At 44.7% G+C, this 15,532-nt stretch overlaps 1 protein-coding gene across 9 annotated transcripts in view; it reads left to right on the top strand.

The window, feature by feature from the left end:
* Positions 1 to 15,532, top strand: part of SUN1 (Sad1 and UNC84 domain containing 1) — a 58,522-nt gene that overhangs the window by 20,768 nt on the left and 22,222 nt on the right. For 5 of the 9 annotated variants that reach the window (XM_044295300.1, XM_044295299.1, XM_044295294.1 and 2 more), the window contains 6 exons: positions 4,020 to 4,204; positions 6,765 to 6,788; positions 8,058 to 8,267; positions 11,239 to 11,361; positions 12,369 to 12,452; positions 12,774 to 12,884. In XM_044295300.1, coding sequence (XP_044151235.1) covers positions 4,020 to 4,204; positions 6,765 to 6,788; positions 8,058 to 8,267; positions 11,239 to 11,361; positions 12,369 to 12,452; positions 12,774 to 12,884 — 737 coding nt within the window. The remainder of the gene's footprint in view (positions 1 to 4,019; positions 4,205 to 6,764; positions 6,789 to 8,057; positions 8,268 to 11,238; positions 11,362 to 12,368; positions 12,453 to 12,773; positions 12,885 to 15,532) is intronic. The other 4 variants (XM_044295295.1, XM_044295298.1, XM_044295297.1 and 1 more) reach the window with 4 other exon arrangements.

Below are 15,532 nucleotides of genomic sequence, written 5' to 3'. Positions count from 1 at the left end.
AAAGGGGTTGTTTTACTTCAGCAAATGACATTTAGGCCTAGTTCACACGAACGTATGGCTTTTATAGTTTTTTGCGATCTGTTTCATGGATCCGCTGTTCCATTTTTCAGTATGGCGTATACAGTAATTATATAGAAAAAATTGGGCTGGGCATAACCTTTTCAATAGATGGTTCCGCAAAAATGGGACAGATATGGAAGACATACGGATGCATTTCCGTATGTGTTGTGTTTTTTTTTTTTTGTTTTTTTTTGCGGACCCATTGACTTGATTGGAGCCATGGAACGTGATTTGCGGGCAATAATAGGACATGTTCTATCTTTCAACGGAACGGAAAAACAGAAATGCGGAAACGGAATGCATACGGAGTACATTCCGTTTTTTTTTGTTTTTTGCGGAACCATTGAAATGAATGGTTCCGTATACGGAACACAAAAAAAGCCCGTGAACTAGGCCTTATCGTGTACAGAAAGTGTGAATACAAGGCACTTACTAATGTATTGTGATTGTCCATATTGCCTCCTCTGTGGCTTGATTAATTTTTTCCATCACATTATACACTTTTCGTATCCAGGGGTTATGTCCACCCTGCAATCCAGCAGCGGTGGTCGTGCTTGCACACAATAGGAGAATGTGCAAGCACGACCACCACTGCTGGATTGCAGGGTGGACATAACCTCTGGATATACGAGCAGTGTATAAGCAAAGGAGGCGATATGGAGAATCACAATATATAAGTGCCTTGTATTAACTTAATCTACATGTGAGAGGACCCCTTTAAATTCTTTCAGTAAATGAAGTCAGAGTGTTTGCTAAATCAAAGCTGACACCGATTATGGCTGCAGTTTCTGTTGTCGGTTTTCTCCTGGCTTTGCAGCAGTTCCTCAGTTTTCATGGTCTCTGCTGTTTGTAGCAGACAATAGTACAAGATACAATTGTAGCAAACTCTCAGCTGTATTAGGTCTGCAAAACACATTGGATAAATTTCTACAGAATCTGCCTGTTTCAGCGGGGTCAGCTGACAATCTGCTCTGTGTGAGGGCCTTTTACACAGGCTGATTGGCCAAAAAGCGTTCACTGCCGATCATTGACCACTGTTAAAGGCCGCTGATGGTCTGACGGATGGCAAGCTCCTGTTTGTTGGCTGCTGGGGCCATTTATACCAGCATAAGGGTCATGCACACGACCGTGTGTATTTTGCGATCCGCAAAAAATATGGATGACGTCTGTGTATCCCATATTTTGCAGAATGGAATGGCTGTTCCCTAATAGAACAGTCCTATCCTTGTCCGTAATGCGGACAATAATGGGACATGTTTTATTTTTTTGCGGAACGGACATATGGAATGCACACAGAGTAACTTCCGTGTTTTTTTTTTTTTGTTCTTTTTATAGACCCATTGAAATGAATGGTTCCGCATACAGTCCGCAAGAAAATGTTTGTGTGTATGAGCCCTGAATAGTTTCTTTGGCAGCACGTCGCTCGCCGCTATAAATGGGGGATGTGCTGACGACTACAGTGTAATCGGGCGCATGCGTGCCTGTTCGTTTGGGCAATTATCTGCCCACGTAAATGTCTTTAAACGAGCCCTGATCGACCTAATTAGATCTATGTCGGCCGGACCAGACGATTGTAGGGAGTGTCGCATTTCAGGGGAGATGAGAATTGGGCAGATTGATTTCAACTTTCCGATCACTTTTATTTATTTTTTCCCTGGTGGAGTTGCGCTATTGCTGGTGGAGTCTGGCAGCAGCTTTCTCCCCGTTCGCTATATTCGCATGGACAACCGAGCATGCATGTGTATGGGAGCATCAGGGGAGAGGGCGGTTAGCCAAACCAGCATTCTCATGCGCATAGCCAGCTTTTAGGCCTCATGCACACGACCGTTTTGATCCGCATCCGAGCTGCAGTTTTTGCGGCTTTGATGCGGACTCCTTCACTTTAATGGGGCTGCAAAATATGTGGACAGCACTCGTGTGCTGTCCGCATCCGTTGCTTCGTTCCCTGGTCCGCCCAAAAAATATAACCTGTCCTATTCTTGTCCATTTTGTGGACAAGCATAGGCTTATATTTTAATGCTTGTCCGTGCCGTTCCGCAAATTGCAGAGCGCACACGGACACCATCCGTTTTTTGCAGACCGCAAAGCTCACAACTGTCGTGTGCATGAGGCCTTACCCTGACGTGCTATTAGATATCTTCATGTGCTGCCGGAGGTATCTGCCAGCAGCTTATCTCCCTACCTGAATAAACATGCATGCTGTGCCAATTACAAAGTGCCGCTTTATTGCACCAGCCTCTGCTCGTCCTCATACTGTACTGTGGAGGTGATCGCTGCATGGAAATGTAACTCTTCTCCTCCACTCATCGAGAAGGAACGCTTCCACCCCGATAATCGGCTGCTCCTCGCAGCGTTGCGTATCGTCTAACCAGTTCATACTGGGAGTGAAATCCTTTTGTGCTTAGGGCTGTAAATGCTAACTCCACTACAGATGGCTTGCAGGTTTATAGCGGCCATAGTGATACGGTGGCCATGATGAAATCCACTTAGTAAGAAGAGGGTTTATGACGGCCAAGTATCATAATTGAAAGTTGATCCGTGCCCAGTTCCCCTTATCTCGTTGTAATTTCCCCTCCAGTAGGCTAGAAGCACGCCTTACTGTACTGGAGCGTAATTTAGGTGATAAGAGGTTCTCTGGAAATGCTCTGAATGCAGTTACCCCCTATAAGGGCCCTTTGACCCGGGTTATTAGAGCGGGTGCTGTGTGGGAATGAGGCGCGTACATGCCAATCATTCCCCACCCATCAGCTGCACTCGCATGGAGTGATTTATATCCCTGTGTCTGCAGTACGTCCCTGTTCACACCAGCAGGCTTGCGTTTCTTGTTTGTCAGCAGTTATTGGCAACAAGCATTCTTTGCTGATAATTTGCCCGATCCTCAGCTCGCGTAAAAAGGGTATTAAAGGGGTTGTCCGCTTGGGTTGTGCCTCTGTTATTCCTACTAGAAGTTTAGTAATGAATTGACAGCAATCCAACACTATCAATCAGTGGTAGACTGCAGGGACAAAGCCCTAATAACACCCAATTCGGACCCCCAATGTTAATCAGACCTCAGCTCACACAGTTAATCAGACACCCAATGTTAAGACCCCAATAATACCTCAGCGCACACCCCAATGTAAATGACCCCCAGTCAGACTTCAGAAAAGACCCCTCCCTCCCCCCAGTGGCTCAAATGCTCCAGAATTATAACATGGGTAATGCAAGTAGGTACTGAAACAGACATGTCGGGAGCGATGAGGCCCTCTTTAAAGGGCTTTTCCGACCTATCCTCTGGATAAGGGTCTATTCACACGTTAGTATTTTGTAATCCGCAAATTTGCGTAACGAAATGCGGACCCATTCGTTTCAATGGCCCCGCAATTAGTGTGCTGTCCTCCGTTCCGTTATGCAGATCCGCAAAAAAAAAGCTTGCCTTACTATTGTCCGCAAAATGCGGTCCTTGGTCCCATTGTAGTTAATTAGTCAAATTAATGTCATTTGCAACTGCGGATCTATTTCCAGGAAATATAAAGAAATGTATTTATTTTTTAGTACCCTACCAACATATATTCCTCCCATGGTTTTTTTTTTTCTCTCTTTTTGCGGGAAAAACTGAGCGGATGTATAATTGGTAAAAACTAAAGGTTTTTGCTGAAATGCGGATCTGCAAAAAATGGAACGAAAATCTGGAAAAGAAAAATACTGACTTGTGAATGGACCCTATGTCATCAGTATCTAATCACAGTGGACGTCTGACACCCGCGACCCCCGCTAATCCAGCTGTTGGTGAAGGCACTGGCGCTCTAAGCGCCGTGGCCTTCTCGGCTTATTCTAGTCAGGTGACGTCCCGTCCAATGGTCACATCAACCCGCATACGTAAGGAGTCCTCATTTAATGTAAGATGTAGATTGTGAACTTGGCCACTGTTTATTTCATTCCCTGTCATCGTACAGATCGTTGTGTATTTCTTTCTGTAGGTCTGGCAGACAGCGGCATAACAGCAGCATGCAGTCTTCTTCCAGCAACCGTCTGTCGCTGAAAGGGGTAGCCAACGCGTCTTTTCAGAGCAGCTTCAGCACACACGTCACAGACACCTCCACGTTGTCCACAGTATTGGACGAGTCTTCGATACGGGAGCAGACTGAAGTGGACCACCTGTGGGGTGAGTGGATATGTCCTGCTAAATTGAGCTTTAATATGCTCACCTGGGTGATACAGATGCAAAAATTTGTCAGAGGAAGTGACCCCAGTCTGGCAATCAGCAGTTCTCGGTGAGGAAAGCCGCCTCTGGCATACTCCTCACCCCACCTGTGCCCGCTGCAGGGCAGTTCATGTTATGCATGGACTTGCTGTGTCCACCAACGTGAGAGCCTTTCTGGCACAGAGTTGGAAGGGACACTCCACCCTGCCCGTGCCCTCTCCCCCATGATGGTCCTAGGAGATCATATACACCAGGGTTGTCATCCAGAGACAATTGCTTAAATAGACTGATTCTTGTGTTTTTAAAAAATTTGTCAGTCTGCATCTCTAACCCCATATACAACCCTTGCACCCTTATGAACTGATCAGTACAAGCGTTCTTGGCAGACAAGGGATCCGTACCCCCGCAAGCTGGTTCTTCAGCAGCTTTGCCAAGCTAGTTGACTAGCATTGGGCAAAAAAAAAAAAAGAAAAGAGAACCGACCTGAAACTTAGGCTTTTCTTATGGTGGTTTGAAGTTTCTGGCTAAGGTTCTTCTAGCTGATGGAGCAGAGACATGCCTCCGCTGTGTCATAACTCCACCTTACTTTTTGACATTGCGGAGTCCTGTGGACACATTGCTTGGCTCCTTTGACTTGGAGACCTCTATGACAGGGGTCAGCAACCTTCAACACTCCAGCTGCTGTGAAACCCAAACCCATAACCGAAAATCACTGTGTGGTCGAATTACACAAAACACCCAAAATATGAAACCACACACACTACAAATTAATTCTCTATTTAATGGTGATAAATCTCGATTAAATAAATGATTATTTTTTATTCTGTCTGTGATTCCATATTTGTGGTGTTTTGCTGTGGAATTACAACTCCCAGCATGCACACTTGCTTGTCTGTTCTTGTAAGGCCTCTTTCACATGAGCTTGGCAGATTGGCTCCGGGTGCGTTCAGTGAAACTTGCACCATTTTGCAAGCAAGTTCAATCAATTTGGTCTGCGATTGCTTTCAGTTTTTTCTACGCGGGTGCGATGCGTTTTGATGCGTTTTTTACGCGCGTGATAAAAAATTTAAGGTTTACAAACAATGTCTCCTAGCAACCATCAGTTAAAAAAGCATCGCACCCGCACTTGCTTGCGGATGCAATGTGTTTTTTCACGAAGCCCCATTCACTTCTATGGAGCCAGGGCTGCGTGAAAAAACATGCGGAACTGATGCATGAAAAAAAACGCTCATGTACACAGACCCATTGAAATAAATGGGTCAGGATTCAGTGCGGGTGCTATGCGTTCACGTCACGCATTGCACCCAAGCGGAAAACTCACTCGTGTGAAAGGGGCCTAACTTCTTGTGAAAGTTGTAGTTTCACAACAGCTGGTGTGCCGGAGGCTGCTGATCCCTGATGAGGTCCCATTCACACAACCGTATTTCTGGTCCGCATCTTTTGCGGATCAGATGCAGACCCATTTATTTCAATGGGCCTGCAAAAAATACGGACAACACTCCGTGTGCTGTCCACATCCAGATATGTCTGTTCCGTGGTCCCGTTGAAAAGATAGAACATGTCCTAATCTTGTCTGGTTTGCAGACAAGAATAAGAATGGTTACAATGGATCCGCAAAAAAGTCATCTGTATTTTTTGTGGATACATACAGTCCTGTGAATGCACCCTAAAAGTAACAGCAGAGGTACTCCAGCAGTGTTGTGCTCCGCGCACATTTGCGTCAGGGGCTCTGGCTCGGCTATTTCCGTCGGCCCCATAGAAATGAATGGAGGGCGGCTGCGCATGCGCAGTGCGCTCCCATTCACTTCTATGGGGAGCCGGCTAGGTGGTGGCCGAACCAGAGTCCTCCTGCCACCACTTTGCGGGGCTCCGTTCTCGATATAGGTGCGGGTCCCAGCGGTGGGACCCGCACCTATAAGACAATGGGGGCAGATCCTAGCTCCATAGTAGTGAGCTGCGCAAGGGGCAGACCAGTGTGCCTCTCGATGCACAGGATCCTTGAGCAAGGCCGAAGGGCGTTATATTTTATAGACCAGGGATCAGCAACTTTCGGCACTACAACTCCCAGCATACATACTCGGCTGTTCTTGTAACTCCCATAAAAGTGAAAGGAGGAGTCTGGGAGTTGTAGTTTCAGCCGGATTCCCGGAGGTGGCTGATCCCTGTTCTAGACTACAATTTCCACTAGGGCAGGGCTGGAAAGTAAATGGTTCATGCAGAAAAACAAACATGTATATTTTTTTTCTTTTATCTAAGTGCAGTAGTTTTTTCTCTATAGAGAACTCGTGTCGAGAACGAGGGAACATTTCACGGTTAGCGTGGCACCGAAATGGCACAGCGGTGATTTTTCACAGCTTTCTGTTAATAGCGGTTGCTTAGGAACATCCTCTGCATGCGTCGCAATATCATTTCCTCTTTTATCTACCCTTTTTATATGCAATCTTCCTCTGTTCCTTAGTACCTGTCTGAATTTTCACCAAAAAGGATATATTTATTTTTTATTTTTTTCCCCTCTCTATAGGCCTGGATGAGGACGATCCAAAAGGTAAGCAGCAGGTTATACTGCCTCACCGTCCCTTTTTTTTCTTTTTGAATTCGGATTTAAAAAAAAATTGGAAATCCAGGGTAATATAGCGCCACATACCTCTTAAATCCAGTGACGTCTCTTTGATGTAGATGTTCTTTCCTCATCTTCTCCCTCCAGACCACCAGTTTTCAGCCATTTTTCGTGTCTGCAGTTTGACAAATAAAATCTTAGTTTACTACTTTTCCATAATCTTTTGGACAAATCATCCTACCACCCCCTAATACTGTGCCGCTGTGCTCCCAATACTGCAGAAACGGATAAACCCCCTGATAATACTAGTACCAGTACCACACAGAGCCCCCCCCCATATAAAATCACCTTCTTTGTGGCCTCAGTAGATGCCCCCAATAATGTGCCAGTAAAAAGGAACCCCCATGATGCCCCCCAATAATGTGCCAGTAAGTGTCCCCATAGAAGCCCCCCCATCATGTCCCAGTATCAAGTGCCTCTCTCCTCCCCCATGTCCCAGTATCATATTACCATGTCCCCATCCCCCCCCCCCCCAAAGTGCCAGTATCGAGTGCCTCTGCTTCCCACCCCCCCATGTGCCAATATCTGTGCCATCTCCCACCCCCCCCTGTGCCAATATCTGTGCCATCTCCCACCCCCCCATGTGCCAATATCTGTGCCATCTCCCACCCCCCCATGTGCCAATATCTGTGCCATCTCCCCCCTCCCAATGTGCCAGTATCTGTGCCATCTCCACCCAGCCCCACCCCAATGTGCCAGTATCTGTGCCATTTCCCCCAATGTGCTAGTAACAGTCCGGGATTAAAAAAAAAAAAAAAGAAAACGCTTGTCAGCGATGGATGCAGGCCTCTTCTGGCCTGTGTCCTGCGCTGTATGTCCATATATGGAGTCAGTGCTTGTGTAGTCTAATTTAGCCTGTATTTCTGAAAAGTTTCTGCTGGGGTTCAAACCCACGACCTTCTGTATTAGAGGCAAAGCACTTGCCCACACAGCCATAAGAGCTGCATAGCCACTGACTGAAAAAATTAGACTTCTACTGTAGACTCTGTTATAGCTTTGATAGCTAGTGTACATCCATACACATGACAGCTGCCCCAGCAGCTGTCATGTATGACCGGGATTCGTCAGATTCGAATCTCGTAAATGAGGTCGGGATTAGAGTCCAGCAAGATTCGAGGGATTTGTGGATTCACGTCTAATAACTTAACATTATATTTTATAACGATAACAAAGTCAAGTCTTTTGTTTTTCGTCCAGCAGGGGACGCTACAATGATTCAAGCAAATGGAGATGTTCTCACTGCAGAAACTCAAACCACCCTAGTAAATGGGTACACGTGCAACGACTGCAGCATGCTGTCTGAAAGGAGCAACGTCCTGACCGCGTACTCCGCTTCTCGCACGCCGGCCGTGTCCTCCTACACTGTGTCTACAAAAGTGTACTCCCGTGACCGGAGCCACAAGTCAAGTAAGATTTCCCATCTCCTTTTAACCACTTTTACAATGATTTTGGCATTTTCTCTCCTTCAGTGGGAAATCTGCGAAGGTTTGACTATTCAAACGCTGGGCCATTCATCATACAAGCCACATGCAAAGCGTTTCTGATCTTTGTGTTCTTTCCACCGAGGGCGAGTGGGAGTTCACATTTTACTAGATATTTGGGAGTTTCCAGATTCGGTGAGGACAGATTGAGTGGTTTTAATCATCCTCTGCATCTCCGCTGTTTATTAGGTGCCAGCCAAGTCCGTCCCGGTAATGAACAACATTCTGAAAATTCTTTCATCCTCTGCACCAAGTTCTTCCATTATATTTTCAAGAGTGCATGGCTCTGTCTGTCGTTTTTAAAGGGGCTAGCTCCATTTGAAAAGCATTGACCAGTCTTTTGGGAATCTGCCACCGGTTGTAGGTCCTTATTTCCTGATTCCCTCCCTTCCATTTATTCCTGACCTGAAGTGACAACTTTCAGGGGACAAAACTAAAGTTGGTAAACTTCGGTGCCAGTTAAAGAAGATCCCTCTGCTTAAAGGGGTTGTACAAGATTTGAAAAACATGGCTGCTTTCTTCCAAGAACAGCCCCACACCTGTCCGTAGGTTGTGTGCAGTATTGCAGCTTTGCCCCACTGACTCCAACAGAGCTGAGCTGCACTACCGGACACAACCCATGGACAGGGGTGGAGCTGTTCTTAGAAGAAAGGAGCCTTGTTTTCCAGGACATCCCTCCATGACAGCACCCATGGAGGTCGTCCTATTGGTCTCTGGTCTTTTCTAATCTTGGACAGCCTCTTAATAATTGCATTCCCCATATTATACCAAATCTGTCTCTTTTTTTCAAAGCACTCTACATTTTGCTGTTCCCCTTTTTATACCTTCTATAAATGTAAATTGACAGTTGGGTGTTACCACTTGGGGACATGTTCGTACCCAGTCTTGGGGCTCATGCATGCGAACGGATTTTGTCCGGTCAGTTTTTTAAGGTTTTATGCAGCCGTATGTGGATCTATTCATTTCAATAGGGCTGAAAAAAAATAATTAATAATGAAATGACTCCTATCCGTACGTCCGCAAGTCCGTTCTGCAAAAAAATAGAACATATCCTTTTTCTTCATTTTGGGGAGGACAGGCATTATTACAATGGATCCGCCAAAAATAAAATGGATGTAACACAAATGTGCCTTTTTTTTGCGGTTCTCAAAAAAAAGTCCTGTGCATGAGCCCTTATACTGTCCAGTCAGACGATAGTATTAGCCTGTGCGGTGAAACGCCCCTTTGAAAGGAGAATAGTAATTGCGGAGTTGTAAAGTTATTCATTAATTTCTAGGAGGAATAACAGAAGAACAGCACAACACTGAGTTTTGTGTAGAATTGCTAGTTGCTGAAAGACATGTTGTGAGTGGTGTAAGGTCTTCTTTCAATTGATATAAAGTAGTGTTGCATTGGCTGCACCATCGACCCCGACCACAATTGTCCTTGGTTTGTAGGACTTGGTACAGACTGGCCTGGTCTGTTGTCTTTACATGGAGCTTCTGTTTGGTGGGTTTTTGTCTGTTTTATGGAGGCCTGTATTTTCTGTCAGTCCCAAGCAGAGCTGATGGTGGGTCACCCTCTTGGTAGAAGAATGTACAGTTACTGCCAGCGTTAACCTAGGCCGCCCTTATAGCGCCTGCTCAAGTGTAGGGCATACAGTATTTTTTTTCAATGACCCTTTAAAGGGCCCCTCATTTCATGTCTTTTAGTAAATATAAATACCTGTATTAATGATAGAATTCCTAGAAATTTGTGCTCTTCCGCTGTTCTGTTCTTCATGGAAATATGACTAGATTGAAAACTGGGTGTTATTTCCCTTGTCAATCTGATGTATCCATACAAGTCTAATCAGGGGGGGCAGCTGCTTTCACTCCTGGCCTGATTTCTAAGGGCTATGGGGGAAATTTATCATGAGTAATATTTTAAAAGCTATGTACACCTTTTTATTTTGTTTTTTTTAATGATTGCATTTTACTCATTTTGGGCTAAGAATCATTTTTTCAATTGGTCTTTATTAAAAATATTGAGCCGTTTTGTCACAAAGGGTTAACAGTTTTTTTGCAGCTGTGTGACTGGTACTTTCACTTTGTGCCAGTCATCTAATAAGTTCAGTTATGTTCTTATCCGTAATATAAGAACTGGGCTATATTGAGTGTTTATAAGGTCCGAGAGCAGAGAAAAGGAGCCAGCTAGCTGCCTGACAGAAGAGAGAAAATTCAGCTACTAGAGCATCTCAGCCCTGTACAGAGAAAAGTACTCCATATTTTTAATGGACTAATTGAAAAAATGTTTACCTCCTAATGAGTGCAATGCCCCCAAAGGTGTACAGTAGTGTTGAGCTAAGCGAGCTTCTGCTGCTGCATCTAAAGTCGCTTCGTTCAAAACTTCGGAATAATACGCTACAGAGGTCCATCTCCGTACAGTATTAGAATGTATGAGCTCCAATGAGCCGAAGTAAGTTATTCGGGAAGTCCCCAGTGACTTTGTATAACTTCAGTAATTGATTTTTAAAGTGCAAACCACTTTAAAACTTGAAACCGAACTTGGCTACTGTTCTGAGGTGCGTCTGAACCCAAGAGTTGTTTGGTTTCGTAAAAAAAAAAAAATACAAATGATAAAAAGCCGTGTTTTGCGACTGTTTGACTCCAGAGTTCTGGAGTGAAGAATGTTAACTCCGGGCTTATATCTCCCGATGTAGAGCAGCCAATTCTCAGCATTAAAGCAAGACTGTCTCTAGTTGCTACACAGCCTGAGATATTAAGGTTCAAAACAGCCCTCCCCCTTCATCCTGCTACCGGAGTCCTGCTCAGGCGGAACTGTTAGTTCCTTTCCTCAAAGTCTGGGAAAACTGCTAAGGGGTTAACCTTTAAATCGCACAGGTGTTTTTTGAGATTTGTGATTTTCTTTCTTGATAGGAGAACTTCCTCATTACGCGCACAAGGCAATGGTGCTGGTCAGAAGTGCGATGTCATCCCTGACAGCACTGCTCATGAGCCTCTTTCACATGGTTATGCTGAAGCTGGGTTATGAGCTGAAAGGTACCAAAAATGGTGTACTTACCCCCCCCCCCCCCCCCCCATGCACAATGTCACTTCTCAATCGCTTGGTTTGGGGCATTTGGAAAGCGGGCTTTTCTTCTCTCTGAAATTTACATCAGCGAGTTCATTCTCGGCACTAACCATCTCTTCTGATCTTGGCGTTTTCTTTGTCGCATTTCACGTAGTTTCACTTTATTTCTAAACTTGGCAATCTCCTTCTCTGCAGTCACATCACTCTGCTGTGATCCATTATGTTTTTCTCCGTGTCTTGAATGGAGTTTCATGTTTATGTAGATGAATGACTGACTTTTTTTTAAAATATTTTTTTTCTTATTGGTCAATGATTTAGATTTGTGCGTAGTAGTTTCAAACGTTTTGTGTGAAGGGGCTGCAGCACCCCAGCAGGTGTCTTATTCACTTAAAGGGGTTTTATACTGATGACCTATCCTTGCTTCGCTGAGAAAAATGGTGTTTTTAATATATGCAAATGAGCCTCTAGGAGCAACAGGGGCGTTGTCGTTACACCTAGAGTTTCCGTTCTCTCTGCAACTGCGGCTGCCCTCTGTACTTTGGTTAACAGGGCCAGGCAGTGAAAATGTAATCATAACTGGCAGAGGGTGCGGCAGTTGCAGAGAGCAGAGCCTCTAGGTGTAATGGTAACGCCCCCGTTGCTCCTAGAGGCTCATTTGCATAATTAAAATACAATTTTTCTCAGGCATGTGGCCACATAGGAACATGGGACCAACACAGATGCCTTCAGCTGCCAAGGTCACATGTAACAAGTCGGCCAGTGTCATAGGTACAAAACTGCTGACAGATGCCCTTTAAGCTAACCAGTCTATCACTAAGCCTGTGTTACTCGAACAGTTAAGTGCTCCTGTGCAAGCGGTAAACAAATTTTATTTGTGGCGTAGGCAATACTTCCGGTTGCCTAGGTGTCATGCAAATCTCGCCCGATACACTTTTTTTCTTTTTCACTTTTTCCCGTGTGTATACGTATGTTCCAGCTCACTCGAATTTCTGTGGAAGTATGAATGTGAAAGGCTATCGGGCGGAGGACGGACATCTCCATATGAATGGAGAAACCCTTTGTAAGTATGATCCTAATGCATGCCTCACAAGGTGGTATTGGTGTTTTTGTTTTTTTTTTTGGTTTTACATTAACCCTTTGCGTAGAGGAGGCAGCAGCATTATTAATCACGTAGTTCCCTTGGAACGCTCACAATCCACTACCAATTTTGTGAGATCCTTCGTAGCCAAGATGGTGGAGTGTGAGGACCCCCGTGAATGTGACCTGGGATATTGGGGGTGAACGGTAGTCACAGATGAATTAGGCGGTCGTTTTTCTATAGTATTACCTCAGGGCTGGGGATTTTGGGACTGTATTAACTAATTCTTGTGATGACCAACAGGTGATGACTGTAAAGGGATGAAACAACACGAAAAACAAACCACTGTCCACACGCAGTCCTCACGGGCTAGAAGGGTGGCGGGGTCCTTGTGGCACATCTTTTCTTACACAGGTTCATTTTGCACATTTTATTTTATTTTTTCCTCACTAACACCCACTGTCCACATCTTCCCTCACTGATCGAACAGCACTCTTGCCTAGAAATCTATTTTTCACCCTTGGATTGATCTGTTCTCTAGAAAATAGTCTTCCTTTGCATCCAGTATTAACTTTCCTGGAGCAGTCACTTGACTAAAGACAATCGTCTGCCCGCTTGAATGTAAGGAGAGGTTCTCCAGAACTTGTGGGGTCTCCACATCTGCAGTTCTTTCTGGAGCGCTGACCATTTGTATGGTGTAGATGAGTGAGATGAATCTGTCCCCAGCGACCTCCCCATCCAGCTGTTTCTTTTGTTGTTGAGGCTCTGTTCCCGAGGTATACTTTTTCTTAATATGCAAATTAGGCCTTTGGTGCAACGAGGATGTCACCATTGCTCTTGTTGCACCTAAGCTTTGCTCCTTTCTGTGGCCAGCTCCTCTTACTGCTTTGATTGACAGGTCCAGTCAGTGACAAAGCCACCAGGGAGATTCTTGGCCACAGAAAGGAAGGGAGCAACAAGAGCAATGGTGACGCCCTCATTGCTCCACATGCCTAATTTGAGAACTAAGAAAAAGTATCGTAAATCTGGAACAGAGCCTCGGATCAGCAAAAGGAGAGCGTTTTTTATTCTGGTGGACCACATGCGTCTATGCAAACAGTTGGATAGCAAGGTCGCTGGGAGACAGATTCTCTTTAAAATTCTCACTCGTCTACACAAATGGTCAGAGCTACGTTTGGTGTAACGAGGGCATCACCATTGCTCTTGTTGCACCGAAGCTTCTCCCTGGCTGCTTTGATTTGACAGGTCCAGTCAGTGGCAAAGCAGCCAAAGAGGGGCTGGCCACAGAAAAAAGTGGCGCTCTGGTGCAACCAGGGCACCCAAAGTGTAATTGGCATATTTTTTTAAAATTATCATAAGTGCCAGTTCACACTAAGTTGTTTTTTTAATTTTATTTTTTTTTTGGAGCGTTTCTGCCTCAAATACTGCTCCAAATAAAAAAAAAATAAAAAAAAAGGGGTGAAATAAGAAGCGGCATGCCCTATCTTGGGGCTGAATCTCCCAGTGAAATGAATAGGTCCAAGTAAGTCCATGCATTTTGTGTGCGTTTTCAACGCTTTTTTGGGCGTGGATCTGCTTCTAATGCTTTAAGCTGAAAATTCTGCTTTGTATTGAACCAATTGGTTTAAAAAAAAAAAAGCATCTAAAACCGCACCCAAAAAGCTTTTTTCACTGTGAAGACGTGTGTATTACACCCTTTTTTTTTTTTTCATTTTTATTTTTTTATTTTATTTTTTCTAAATCTGTCATGTGAACTGGCCCTTACTCGCCAACAGAAAAATTCCACAGAAAAAACTAAGATAAAAACATCCTGCACGGTATGATACAAATGTGCGGATGTCCCTGGCCATATTATTGAAGAAAACCACAGAAATAAGATAATAATGCACTTAGTAAAGTAGATGCAAACATTATATATGGACAAAGTCTTCACTCTGTTATGATAATATCTGAGACACTTGGTCAATATATTTTGATCAAAACACATCTAAGCCCGCCTACCGAACGCCAAGGTGGTCTCGGGTCAGGCGGGTCCTACGCTAAACCTACATAAGCCGTTGGGCTTCTATGTTCAGGAGCGCAGACGCCGCACATATGGTGTGCTGCTCCTAGTCACCTCCATGTGCGTCAAGCAACTTTACTAAGTGCATTATTATCTTATTTCTGTGGTTTACTCGCCAACAGAGCCTCAGGTCAGCATTTTATTCTGTCTATGCACATCGCTGGATGGGGAGGTCGCTATGGACCGTTTCCCTTTAAGGGCACGACCGGTTGCCCTCAGCACGCTGGCACATGTTCTTTGCGAGTGATTATTCCTGGAATGTATTAGACCAGGCATCTCGCCCTTCGGCCAACAAACCTGCCCCGACACGGTGCGTCGGCTCCACTCCTGTGCCCCATCCTACAGCAGTCATTTAGGAAAATGTGAAGGGAAGACCTAAATTAATTTCCAGTCTCATTAGCAGCAGCAGATGAGGGAACGGCATGCACAGCGCACACGGGATGTAGGTTTTAGTGCACATTTTAAAGGGATCAGGTGTAAGTGCACGCACTTTGGAATATGTTGGGGAATTGCTTAAGTAGCTGTTCCATAATATGGGAATCGTTTTGTTTAGCTATAGGAGTGTTAAATATTAGTGGGTATTTTATTTTTATTTCATGTGGTTTCCCTTAAAGCGGTATTCCCATCTCAGACATTTATTCCATAAATGCCTAATAGAGTTAGGTTCCGCCCCTGCGGAGCAGTGAATCTTCATCTGACCTTGTGAGGTGAAGAATAGTGAAGCGATGCACGCCTGTAGCTCTCTACGTTCACGGTAGTCAGGCGGAAAAACTGGGGATTCTGTGGATATGACATATATGTCTAAGGTGGTAATACCCCACCAAAACGAATTTCCACATGGTCATGTCTGAACGGAGGTACCACAGAATTGCAATACAGGTGCTTGCATGAAGCGTTTGCGTCCATCCGGTTTCCCTTTTAATCCTGTAACCTTTTTAAAGAAGGTTGTCGGGGTTGTCACAGTGCAGTGTTAAAATCTGAGGTTCTTGTATTTCGGTTT

The sequence above is a fragment of the Bufo gargarizans genome, chromosome 5 (assembly GCF_014858855.1).
Source record: "Bufo gargarizans isolate SCDJY-AF-19 chromosome 5, ASM1485885v1, whole genome shotgun sequence".
Classification (NCBI taxonomy): Eukaryota; Metazoa; Chordata; class Amphibia; order Anura; family Bufonidae; genus Bufo; species Bufo gargarizans.
This window is presented reverse-complemented; position numbering and strand designations above follow the sequence as displayed.